Source organism: Hoplias malabaricus, chromosome 15 (genome assembly GCF_029633855.1).
Source record: "Hoplias malabaricus isolate fHopMal1 chromosome 15, fHopMal1.hap1, whole genome shotgun sequence".
Lineage (NCBI taxonomy): Eukaryota > Metazoa > Chordata > Actinopteri > Characiformes > Erythrinidae > Hoplias > Hoplias malabaricus.
Genome location: NC_089814.1, coordinates 14,677,889 through 14,691,912, shown reverse-complemented (window position 1 = coordinate 14,691,912; position 14,024 = coordinate 14,677,889). Strand labels below are relative to the sequence as shown.

The 14,024-nt window shown below is 36.1% G+C and overlaps 1 protein-coding gene across 3 annotated transcripts in view; it reads left to right on the top strand.

Moving 5' to 3' along the window:
• Positions 1–14,024, top strand: part of taok1b (TAO kinase 1b) — a 30,057-nt gene that overhangs the window by 2,191 nt on the left and 13,842 nt on the right. For all 3 annotated transcript variants that reach the window (XM_066646042.1, XM_066646043.1, XM_066646041.1), the window contains exons 2-4: positions 10,448–10,696; positions 12,692–12,763; positions 13,352–13,453. In XM_066646042.1, coding sequence (XP_066502139.1) covers positions 10,565–10,696; positions 12,692–12,763; positions 13,352–13,453 — 306 coding nt within the window. In that variant the 5' untranslated portion in view covers positions 10,448–10,564. The remainder of the gene's footprint in view (positions 1–10,447; positions 10,697–12,691; positions 12,764–13,351; positions 13,454–14,024) is intronic.

Below are 14,024 nucleotides of genomic sequence, written 5' to 3'. Positions count from 1 at the left end.
AAGTATCGGTTGTAAGCGCATTCAACGCTGTACACTGACTCTGACGTGAGTCGCATTCCTCATCGCTCTCGGTGTGTTGACATTGCGTAACACGCTCAGTGACCAGCTCTCTGCCCTGCCTCGTGTCCTGCTCTAAAGACGCTTCATGATATGAGTTTTATTTTAAAGCACAACATCTTCGCTGTTTGTCCGATGACCTGCTTGAACTGCGAAAACACCTTCTTCACGCCCTGGTGTTTTCTTTTCCATTCCTGGCTCTGGAAAACTGCATAGGTTACCCTGCATGAATTTCGTGTTATTTAATTAGCTTTACACTGCACACACTAAAGCTTCCTATATTACACATAGTGGTATTTGTTAATTGATTAAAATATTGCAGGGGTTGCTTTCACAATGACCCCTGTGTGGGGGAAAAATAATATGTCTGCAGTTACAAGAACTTGAGATGCTTAACATCTACCAACACATAGCAATAATAAAAATAACTTAAAGGCTACCTCTGTTTGTTTTGCAAATTTGAATTTAACCAATCAAGTAGCTGATATATAGCCAGAATTATGCTCTGGACTTAAATGCATCAAATTCGAATGCATAATGCAACAACATAAGTGTCTGTAGAGGGTTACATTCTAAAATATGTAGATTATGGGAACAGTGCCGTGCAGATGAACACAAAACCATACTCTAGTGTGTTATTCCTATGCACATATGAATTTAAGTGTTTGTGACAACAGGACTGTCATAGTCTATGTGAGCAGAACACACACTGTGTTGTTTGCTGTAGCTCCACAGAGACTAAAGAATTACGGCGGAGCAGATCTGTTATCCGTTTTCTGTTTTGAAAAGAGAAAAGAAATTTTGCAAGGAAGTAAAAACAGGAAAATGCACCATCTGTTTGTTTTCTGAGGCTGTCATCAGTGTGACATGAAGAGCTTTCACTATGCTCTGAACCTGCTGTAAACAATGGGTAAACCGTGACACTTTCCTGGGTCAATCTTTTTTGCTTCTCATCAAAATGGCACAGATGTGACTCAATTTTAAGCTTTATTTATATTATCATTAATTAATATATTCAATATTAATCAGAACACGGTCTGAGTGTAATATATATATAATTGATGACATTACTAAGTGTGTAGCACTGTATGATTGCCTCTGCATATTGTCAGGTCTCTTTTTTATGTGTATAGTTTGCTTATTGCTAAATGATCCCATAAGCTAACATTCACTTCACTGGTGACAAAAACAACAGTTATTCACTCTCTTTTCACCACAAATTAGTCTGCTGTACTATATTTCCACACTAACTTGGAACAGTGCACATTTTGCTAAAAAGTGGTGCATCAGTGAGCTGTTCTTTCTAAACACAGTTTCCTTATGGTCCGTTTAAGGTGACCTTCATGATTTTAATACAGAAGATGTGCTATTGTTTTATTATCCAGGCCTAGAGCAACCGAAGTTCAAAGTGAGTTGGTGTGTGAATTGATTGAATGATTTATATTTGAATTTATTTTGACGCAGGATTTCTGCTATTTCCTAGTAGCGTGTTGGCTAAAATTACTCCCTTTGCTGGAAAGAGGACAGGCTGAAGTTCATGCTCTGTTGACTATTTTGGAGTAGTGATGGGAAGACCCTCAACTTTGAAATTAGCACTGAGCAGTAAAATAAGCTTTGGAAAGTCATACATTTACACTGACACATTGTAAGGATCTTTCATACATTGGAAGTAATGAAGAATACTCTTGCCTGTTGGAAGTCATTTTGGTTGTATCTCTCTGTAGAATCATGTGTACTTTAATGTACGGTTGTCTGCTTTTCAGTATGAGTCGAAAGAATACCATAGATACCTGAGATGCCTCCAAAAGTTCAGTGAATTACAAGAATGTTGGATGATTAACCTGTACTCTCTGCTGGACTCTTTGAATCTCTTATGTTCTTTCGGTCAGGGTATAATCTTGTTTACTAGAAATGTAGCAATTCCTCCTAGTGTGTTGTACTGTACTGTGCTGTATTGAATTAACTCATGTCACAGGCTATCGTGTTGTGACAAGAATCTTAGTCATGTGTGGCATTTATGTAACACCTTAGCTCATGGATATCACATTAGGTTGGACATTATAATGTACAGCTTTTGCTGTATAATATGAAATTCTATAATACATAGAATATGATAACATTAGCCCGAGTTTTCCCACATTTTATCTTTTGCTGTATCACTGTTGTAACAAATCTAGTAAGACATTTGGTGAATTATGCATTCCTGTTCATATACTGAAAATGCTTGAATTGGTATTACAAACACAGCATGAAAAGGTTCCAATTTCACCTAATTTTATTCAATCTAACTTTTGCACAATAAAATTTCTTGTGGTCCAAACTTGGAAATGCACTTTTTTTGAGATCCCCTGACTTGGAGTCCCCTGTGCATAGATTCAGTGATCTATAATCAGGTAATGTGATGAACCATGTATTTATTCCCAGCAGTTGCACAACTGAAGAATGTAACTTAGCATAATATGGTTATAGAGGTTCACCCTGCAACTAGAATTAAGTGTTTTTTTTTTAAACTGTATAATCACTGTCGAAGTCCTCATCAGAAATGGAGAACATCATGACTCATTGTATTATTCAGGTGAAACAGCTTGGTGTAGCTTAGATTTGGCTGCTGAGCTTTTTCAAAAAGGTTCTTTTTCTAGGCACTTGTTGTCATGTCACCGCGGTAATGTATTTTTCTCCTCTCATCCTTATCATGTCTTCTGTATTCCTGTAACACCATCACTGGGAATAGGCTTTCATTCTAAAAATGCGATCTGTTATTTTATCTTGTTGGGTCCAACTGGTTGGTACATCAGGGTTGCTGCAGAATAAAGAAAGGTATTTTGAGGTCTTAGTAGTCTCACTACAAGGATAATAGAGAAGCTTGTGGTTAATTTAATAACAGCAAGTAAAAATCCTAGTCCAAGAAAAGATTAAAAAATGAAATGCTGTGGGCATTTGGGAAGATGATTTCTAAATCTGAAACAAAATAACTACATACAAAGCACTTTATATTTTAACAGAGTGTAAACCTCTACCATTGCTTTGCACATCAGAATGTTCAGATTTTTGTTTAAATGGTTTCTGAGCTGACATTGGGTGCATTTTTAGGCAGCACTGAATTCACCTGAAAGGGATTTGATTTCGTGAAAGTAATGGAACCAGCTGAATAAAGTATCTATTCAGATTTATGGTATAACCTCAAGGAATAAGGCTTTAAATCGTTACTGACAATAGACAACTTTCAGGGATGTTGTCAAATTAAATTCAAGCAAATAACCGAAATCAAGAAAATACAACGGTCTCATAATATCTATAAAAATGTCTGAGAAATATTGACAATTTATTACTGACTATTATTTACTTATTTTACACTGTGAGAATACAGAATGCATTAACAAATGTATTAGACCAAGAAATATTCTTTAATCTTCAGGCGTCTGTTTACTGTTTACATATGTGATGTCCCTTGACGTGAAGGAAGAGGTTATTCGCCGTTTAGTGGAAACAGTGGCTTATAGATGGTATAGTCCTACCACCTTTATTACAAGAGGCCAATATGTGAAAAATTGATAAAAATGGTTAAAACCAACACGGACCTAAGTCGCCCTGCAAAGCCCGAAATTCTCAAAAATATTCAAGATCTGTTGGATCCGATTTGGTGGGAGTTGTTTAGATCACGACAGATGTCCCTGAGTATTAACATCACACGCCCAGACTCTCAAAATCTTGTCTAGCTCTGTGGGTTGGTTAGCTGAGTGAAGTGTTGGTGGGGGATGTAGCTCACAGTGCTGATCTGTACAGAACAAAAAGTAATTCTGGTGGTTGTTCTTGCAGTTTGAATATCTGACACAGCTGTGTGTCGTACAGTACACAGTAACATGCACGAAAATAGTTTTGGACAGCACCAAATGCGGTCAGAACATAGTCGCTCCATGTACAATATGGTCAAAAGTTTGAGAACATCTTATTAAAAATTTCTCCTGAATACTGGGTGATATCAGTGCAAATATGGCACAATTCAGCAAAACCATATGTGCTTTAAATATTTTAGGTACACAATGTGCCATCGTGTACTGAACACTCGGTTGAGGGGCATGGATGTTGGTTTGAGCATAGAGAGTGAGCGAATGGAAGGAGGCTTTTTTGGAACATAAATCCCAAATTTGGAATATGAATTAAATGTGTTTTAGTGAACTGAAGTAAACTTTGTTTAAGAAAAAAAAAATAGTGCTTGATATCTTTAAATTCTTCTTAGCCTAGAGCTATTTTAAATGTTTCTTTTAATCAAGATGGATTGCCACAAACCACACCAGATGTACAATGTGTTTGGGTGTAGTGATCTTTAAATGTAAATGTACAGTGAAATATAAAAGTAACAATAATACTAATTATTATTATTATTATTATTATTATTATGAAATATTTTAATAATATTTGGGATAAATAAAAATATTAGACTTTTTATTTGAAAAATACCAAAATGACAAATTAGTAGGGTTCACTTAGGCTATGTTCACACAGCAAGTAAAAGTGCTCCAAAGCTGATCTGTTTCTTCATATGTGACACGGATGTGTTGTGTGGCTGTGTGAAGAGCACAAATCACATTGAATCTAACTTTTTAAAATCAGGTTTAAGCCACTTTTTCACATGTGGTATTGAGATCCGATTCATAGTGGATTTGTAGCAATGCAACTCTGTCTGAACAGACTTTTATATCACTCCAGCCATCGGGAATGACCTCAGGACTATGGACTTCATGTTCATCTCCACAGATTTGAGATTGGAGTAAAAGAAGCATAATTCATTTTTGAATATTCTTTAAAGTCTTTAATTAACACTGTTTTTAACATAGAGCTCATTGGAATAAAGAAAAAGGTTGTTTTGCAAAACAGTGCTGCACGGTAAATCACTGGTCCGGTTCCATTCCTTCAGTTCAAAAACAAACTGCTTTGTGTGAAACAGATTGACATTTTCTTCTGGTCACTGAGCCTGAAGCACCATCCTTTTGTGCATGAGAGTGAGTCTAGGAGTGTGATTGGTCCAAACTGATGTCAGATGTATGTCAAGTTATGTAGACAGTGTGAATCGCAGAACAAATATATCATATTTGATCACTAAATGATATTTGGGCCTCTTTTACGTGCTGTGTGAATGTAGCCTTAGAAATCACTCCAAATGTATGCAAACAGATGTCATAGACCATGATAATATATTCTACTTATTCCAGAGTATTTATGCCTTAAAAAAACGTTAAAATGATTTCCTTCATTGACATCTGAAGCACAATAATCTAATGAATTAACTCTAAGAAGAGCCAGATTTCTCCTTTTGCTTTGCCCCTAAAGGACGCTTTTTGAAAAACCATAGATAACCCTCTACCTCCACCCTGACTATTAAAGCGCATGTTTTTATTGTGTTTGGTGTTATAGGCTTCGTTTCTGAAAGTACATAAATTCTGGAAAAGCCATCTCAATTACTGGAACTGAATTCTCTAATATATCTAAATGAAATGAAGTTAATTAGGTTTAAATTATTGTGCATCACTTGTTCTTTTAATTGTTGATATGTTGACCTGTTTTAAATCAACAGGCAGACTGAAGAATTGACCTTATGGGACAGTGAGGATTATTGACATTTTATGTCACTGGACTGCTGTGTTCTGCTCGGTCCATGCATGGAGGACCAGCTTCAGCAGAGCATTGATGCCTGCATAAATAAACTGCAGCAGGGACAGACGGCAGGCCTGCATCACTCTACCATTGTCATATTATCCGACTCAGTAGCATGAGAGGATGCTAAAATAGACTGCTTGTTCCTTCAATATGTAACAGTCTCAATACAAAACTGAAAAAACCTCAAATGTAAGTTAAAATTATGCTATAGACGGGACCTATGTCTTTTGACTGATTAATTCGTTGTCTTGCACATAAGCCACTGTGAGTAAATAAACCTAGCCATCTGGGTGTAAATCTGTACATAAAACAAACTTATTTTTTATAATAAATAGATAATCCAGTCTCTTGGACATAAAATACTAGAAAGTTCCATTTTGAGTTTGAGTAAATTATTATTCAAACAGGAAAAAAAAACATCATGCATCTCTGTCTGCATCAGTGCATGCAAACACAATAATCAGGAGGACTGCTGAATTGATATTAGTCCAAAAGATGATCATTGCCACCTTCCACTAATAGAGTAAGCCACAGAAGGTCATTACTGAAAAGGTTGGCTGTTCACGAAAGGATGTATCAAGGCATATTAATGGAATGTTGACTGGATGGGATAAAATGTGGTAGGAACAGATGCAGCCTAGAGAGGACTGTCATAGTTGATTCAGGAACTTGGGAGAACTTCAGCAAGTGGACTAAGGCTGGTGTCAGTGCCTCAAGTGGCACCACGCCCAGACATGCCCAGAAAAGGGGCTACAACTGCCACATTACTAATATCAAGCCACTCCTGCACCAGACACAAGATCAGAAGCATCTTACCTGTGCTAAGGAAAAAGAACTGGTGTTTCAAAGTTCAGATGAAAATAAATTTTGCATCGCATTTGGAAATCAAGTTCCTAGAGTTAGGAGGAAGAGGGAGAGACAAAGAATCCAAGATGTCTGAAGTCCAGTGTAAAGATTCCTCAGTCTGTGATGGTTTAGGGTGATATGTAATCTGCTGGTGTTGGCTAACTGTGTTTTATCAAATCCAAAATTAACACAGCCATTTAGGGGTCGGCGATGTGGTCCTAAAATAATATCACGATATTTCAGGATGTTTTGGCGATAAAGATATTCTTGGCGATATGAACAAAACACTGAAAAATATATTTATTAATTTCAAGAACACATTAATGCAACAAAATAAATGTTATTAATATTTATCATGTTAAATTAATTATATTTGTTATATATTAATAGCATTTATTTATTTATTAAAAAGGTTTATTTTACTGCAATTGTAACAGTTTCAAATATTCAAATATAAAGAAGTGACAAATCTGTAAATATCTGCTTATTTTGTAAACAACAGTAATTTACCAAGATTTTGATTTTGTATAACATAATGTAGCATAAAAATCTACCACACAACCAAAGTGACGAAAATGTAGTATGTACGTATATACAGCAAAAGGAAACAATTATAAAAAAAAAAGTATTCTTAAAGCTTCACAGTTAATAACAAAACAAACAGAATTGTTGCTGTGCTGAGTCATTATGCAAACAAGTTAGAATACCGCAATTATCTAGACCTGTCGCGATTATTTGAGCTGACCGCGATCATATTATATTTTATTTCACTCCCAACAAACTGAATATGAATTATGTGTATTTCTAAACAAATGGTGAGACAAATGAGAAAGGAGCGGCTGTGCACATCTCCTGCTTATACTTATGTCGGCAGCTTATTTTTTTTTTTTTTGATACGCTTTATTAGAGTATGTGTCTAAACTGATCCACATGCACAAAGAACCATGCTTCATGCGCTGACCAGAAGAAAATGTCCGTCTGTTTCATACAAGACACTTTTGTTTTTTTAATGAAGTAATGGGACCGGGTGTTCTCCCTGTGTCCGCGTGGGTTTCCTCCGGGTGCTACGGTTTTCTCCCACAGTCCAAAAAACACAGGTTGGTAGGTGGATTGGCGACTCAAAAGTGTCCGTAGGTGTGAGTGAATGTGTGTGTGTGTGTGTGTGTGTGTTGCCCTGTGAAGGACTGGCGCCCCCTCCAGGGTGTATTCCCGCCTTGCGCCCAATGATTCCAGGTAGGCTCTGGACCCACCGCGACCCTGAACTGGATAAGTGGTTACAGATAATGAATGAATGAATAATGGGACCGGACTGGTGTTTTACTGCAGCACTGTGTCACAAAACCTTCCTTTTCTTTATTCAAAATGAGTTCTATGTTAAAAATTGATTAATTCTCTCACAAACACGAGTCTCAAAAGAGAAGACGACGAGCACAGACATAATGAGTTTAGTATTTCCAGGAGCCACATTTATACAGCAACAATAGCAATCTGACAAAGAACTACTAAAAAAAAATAGGTCTCCTCTTGGTTTAGTAAAAAGAAAAAACCCACTATTACACAAATTTTCACGTTTTATTTTCTCATAAATGAGAGATAGGAACCTGGTTTCAGGAATTTCACAGGTTTTTCGTTTCCCAATATATTTTACAAAACGGAAATCCTTTGACCTGGCCATTTCCACCTCCTAAACACCTCAAATTAAAATGAAAAAAAAAAAAATGCTTTGGACCGTAGTCCGGAGATCATTCTCAGCAGCAGGAGTGACGTAAAAGTCACAAGAACTGTTTTTTCAGACAGTCGAATTTCCACAGATGGACATGATGGATATATAAGAAAGTGACCTAGATCTGATATGAATTGTCAGATCCAATGCGATTTGTGCTGTTCACATAGCCACATGAATAACACATCCGTGTCAGGTATGACTGGGCCTCTTTACCTGCTATATGAACATAGCCTTAGTTTTCCTTGCCCAGAATATCCCAAGCCATTAAATAACAGATGTTTAAGCCGTAGTAAATTTGATTAGATTTTTTGCTTATTTTCGAGATTTGGAAATATCATTTTCAAACATACAATTTTAATTTAAATGCAGGACAAAGGGCAATTATACTTATATTTATGAATAAATAGTGTGTGTACATTATTATGCTATCATTAAGCATACAGGCCTATTAAAATACTGGGGGTGTGAAAAAAAAAAAAAAACAGACAAATCGTTAATCGCAATTACTTGTATGACAAATAATCGTCAGTTAAAATTTCATGATCGTGACAGCCCTAATTATCACGATATTTATGTTTTTTATCGTTTAAAAATATGACGATATTATCGCAAACAAAACGATATGGCACAGCCCTATAGCCATCTACCAGGAGATATTAGAGCATGCCAGGCTTCTGTATACTGTATACTGGAGATGCCAATTTCCTTTTCCAGCAGGACATAGCACTTGCGCACAATAACAAAACTACTACCAAATGGTTTGCTGGCTATTACATTATTGTGGCCAGTCAACCCTCCTGACCTGACTCTCCCATAAGGCTGAGGTCTTAAATCCGGAACTTTGGGTCCAGGTTCCAAGCTGGGATTTTAAAATGGCCGGCCGGTCAGACATAGAGCATATTTGAGGTATTGTCAAGACAATGACAATAACTCTATCCAGCAATACAGAGAAGTGTCATCCGTTTCACAGTTTATTTCTGCTCATTTTGGTTTTTTGTATATTTGAATATTGTATTTTAGTGTTTTACTCATAGCATTTTCCATTATCAAAGGATATGCTTAGCTGTTTAAAAGCCAGGGTGGAAACACTCTTAAGGTTTGTTCATAAAGTAAATCATTGTGTATTTTGTTGGGTGCTTTCCTGACATTTTAATGTATTTAACTGAAACTGTAGATTGTTCTTCCTCATTATTTCCTTATTTTCTTTGTCGCTGTAGATAACTATTGATACATATTGCTATTTTGTTATCGCCCAGGCCTATTCTGACTCATTTTCACATGGAAAAGAAAAATAATTTTTCTGTTTCTGCTAACACTGTTTGACGTGGGTGTAATACATAAGAAGAAGAAGAAACGCCTTTATATAATAACTGTTATAACTATATATAATAACTATTATAACAGCAACACTTCTACTCAAGAACTATTTTGAGGGGTGTCATCCACAGATGTAAACATGAACTTGAATCTGCCGTAATTAGTTAACTTTGGAACTTGTTAACAGCATTTGCAGCTCTGACCTGTTCTATTTGTTTTTGATGTGCATTAAAGACAGGACTGACAGTCAGGTCAGTAGGACTGCTTTGGGGTCATTATGTGCCATTTAGAGGATTACAAGGACCCTCTGGTCAGTTTCTTTCCAGGAAACATTGCCCTTTCAGGGATTATCTTACAAAGAATTTCCTCTAGTCCGCTCAGATCTGCTTGAAAACTCAGACAGGCATCATTTCTCTTTATTTCCTGCCTGGGCCTGTCAATCAGACTCATCAGCAGGATAATCTTACTGCAGTTATTGAGAGTGAGTACACAGCTGTCTTAATTTATTTGTTATCAATTGACAGCCTACCCCCAGTTGCAGTTCTATAAAATGGATAATATTAGCTCATTCACTTTTACTGTTGTACCAGCACATGTTTGGATTAGAATTAATAGAAGAATGGATAAGCACTGACCCATGTAAGGATTGTGACATTTTCTTTGTACTCATGAGAATAAATTTAACTACTTGACCCTATTCATTTTTTATTTATTTATTCACTTAAGGCTATACAAGTAAAATGAAAAACTGTGTCAGATCCAAATGTATGAATCAGGTAGCTGATCAGTGATGGATTGAAGGCATGTCTCTAACAATGCGTTTTATTTTTCCTGTGTGTCATGTAGGTCCCTATGCATACACTGCCTCCCTCTGGCAGATGAGTCATCAGCGGGGGCTTGCGCGTCGCAGTCGCACGGCCAGATAGTCCCCTGCGAGCGCGCCTGCCTCCCTGGGCTCGCAGCATGCCCTCCACCAGCCGGGCAGGGAGCCTGAAGGACCCAGAGATTGCAGAACTCTTTTTTAAGGAGGACCCTGAGAAACTTTTTACTGATCTGCGTGAGATCGGACATGGCAGCTTTGGGGCTGTGTATTTCGTAAGTATTTGACTTTTCTTTGTCCTTTCTTTTCTTTTAATTGAGGGTCACATCTTACTTTAAACATTTATATAAGGCTAATGTAAGCCACTTATGAACATAGTCTTTTTTGAATTTGGCTTATATATGGAGAAAAAAAATTGTGAAGTATTTAAGTTTAATGGAAAGCTAAAAAAGTGCTGTAATTGTGAGATTTCCATATTTATTTATTTTTCTTTTATTTCCTGTTATTATGTTGTTGATTATTTATGTCTGTTATTTATGTTTATTATGATGTCATGCTTTGCACTTCTATTTTATTTAAGTTGAGAAACGTTAGTATATAATGATTGCGTTGTTTATGTTTCACTGAGTGGTGAATCCCTCACTGATGCTTTTATTAACCCAGTCATGTTACTGACACTTTTTGAAGCATTACACAATTTTAACAATATGTTGTTGCCCTGTCTCCACTTTATTAGAACATTTTGCTGGCATCAAAATCTAAATGGACATACATATTTTAAAAACAGTGAAAACCTCTTATTTTGAACAGTTTAAACATTGTCTTTGGGTGATTTAAATGTAGTATGTAAAACAATTTGCACATCATTATATTTTATGCTTATTAACTAACAAATAGAACAGCATCTTAAATTTGTGTTATGTACAGAAATACTTTTACCCAGTTTTTTATTTATAATTTTTTTTTTTGATCAATTTTTATCAGTTTTCCAATTTGATCACTTCAAAGTATTACCGTTATATTTTTGGTTATACAGTTATGCTATTTTACCTACTCCTCTTTATTAAATTGTTTAAGCTTTGTTGTATATGTTGATAATAGATATGTTCTTGCTGCAGAGCCATGAGTTTTCTTTGTCTCCAAGTATTTGTCCCCATTCTGTATCCTAGGAATAGTGTATGTTGGGTGCTACAATGTGCAGTGTATGGGTTTTTTGACATTTTATTCTCACCACAGCAGTTTTTGCCATATGGGCACATAGTCTACATTGGTTATATTAAGCATAATCCCTCATTTATCTTTAAAAGACAAGTGTCACGCAAGCCTTTACCAGGAAAAGGGGTGGGGGGCAGGGCGGATGATATTAACTACTACCGTTGTGTTTTGACTCCACCACCCACTGGCCCATCATATCATTGAGTGGAATGCTTAGCTAACTAGAGCTATTATCTGGAAATCTGAAATATGGAGAAAAATTGGTTTCATTGACATTAAAAATTGAGAACGTGTGATTATAAATAAGGTTAACTACTCTAGCTGGGAGTGATTACATATCCACATTAGTGATGTGCGGTATCCAAATTTTGCATACCATGGTACGGTCTCAAATTATTAACACGGTATACGGTATTACGGTGGGGGTACACATGGGCATGCATGTTGACTATATATAAAAAAAAAAGGTTCTGATGGATCAGATTTCATTGACTGGTGCTGGAGGAACCGAAAAGCTTGAAAATAAATTAAATAAGACTGGTTCTACACCATTTAGATGCGTAGCTGGCCTGCTAACAGGCACTTATTGTTTAGCACACCACAGCACAATTCCAGCTCAAACACACACATTTCGAGAGAGCCTCATGCCTGTGACAAAGTCGAGTGAAGTGCCGTCTGAGTATTTTGTCTGTTTTCAGCTTCCTCCCTCTTTTAACCCAAACTCAACACTAAACTCACAACTGCTGTGTGCATTTTAGGTTGATGTTGTTTTATCACCTGTTTTCGGAGTGTGACCTCACACCCTGTGGTTCTTTTAAATTTACATGAATTAAATCTTTGGCCTTGTATTTTAAGACCCAGAATAGAAATTTGACACCCCACACACGTGTCAGATTTTTGAAATACCGTCCTCATGTTGAGATACCATCTACATGTTTAAATCCCATGGTATACAGTATTAATGTTATACCGCCTAACTCAAGTGCACATATGTACCAAATGTAAACTAGTATGAATAGTTTCCTGACTACATTTAACTTTATATTTTTTTACAGGCACGTGATGTGCGGACCGCAGAAGTGGTGGCCATTAAGAAGATGTCCTATAGTGGAAAACAGTCAAATGAGGTCAGGCCTGTACTAGAATATTGGCACCTAATGGCAGTTTTACCCATTTTGATACTAGTAACATGGACAGTATAATATTTGCATCACCTTATAATAATTAAAATAGCCTCATTGTCATAAACTTACCCCATTCACTGGTTTGTGGCTAAATGTGGACTTTGAGATTAAATTCACACATTTCCTGTAATCTAAAGTGGATCAATCCATTATTAAAGTCTTTAGGGCAAGGCATTCTTACTTTTTACTTTTGTATAAAAAAGATAATTGATCTAGTGCTATGATGCTTACTGTCATATGCCTCAATGATATAACACATCTTAAACAAATGTTTAAATCATATGAATCTGTTCAGTTTAATTTTAGCAGTAATAAGATTACATTTTATCTTTAAAGATGCCTTAAATAGGTTTCCGTTTCTCTGCTGGAAGCTGAGCAAAATATACATTCATGTCACTGACCTAAAGGGGAAAAAATTGTAACAGATGTATATTACTGGTAATATATTGATTATACAATAAAAAAATTAGTTGAATTAAATGTAATGAGCACAGTTAATGGCAGTGGATTTACTGTTTTCCTTTACCTCAGAAATGGCAGGATATCATTAAAGAAGTCAAATTCCTCCAGAGAATACAACACCCAAACAGCATAGAGTATAAAGGATGCTATCTACGGGAGCACACAGCATGGGTAATATGAGTTTTTTGTCTAATTATCTTTTTTGTATCTAATGATCTGCTTTTTATACGTGCACCATTATAACGTCAGCATTTTAAGGTACAAAGTACCACTTAAAACAGGCTTGTAACTAACTCACATACAGTTGGCCCACAGAGGATTGGTTTCAGCACCTGCTTTTAAATTTACAAATGCAGAAGTCTCATGTAAAATGGCCTAAGATTTGTATATAACCTATGTACATCCTTCTGTATATTTTATTTAATCCATATTTTACTCCATATTACTTCAGTTTTAATGTAAATGCAATATTAGTTGCAATGATAGTTGTTGTACTGTATTGTTTAGGGAAGAATAACAAGAAAAAGTGTGTTAAGTACAGACACAAGTAGCAAATGAATGAGACGATGAGATGCAAGCCAAACAATGATCAAAGAATGAGTGCCGGAGAGAGACAGAGTATCTGTGAAAAAGCAAAAAGCTATGGCAGGGATGTCAATACATCACTTTATTTTTCACATGATTCAGAATAGTCCTAGGCAAGTAGCAAACTCATGTTTTGCTTTCTGAAAATGTTGGTTTT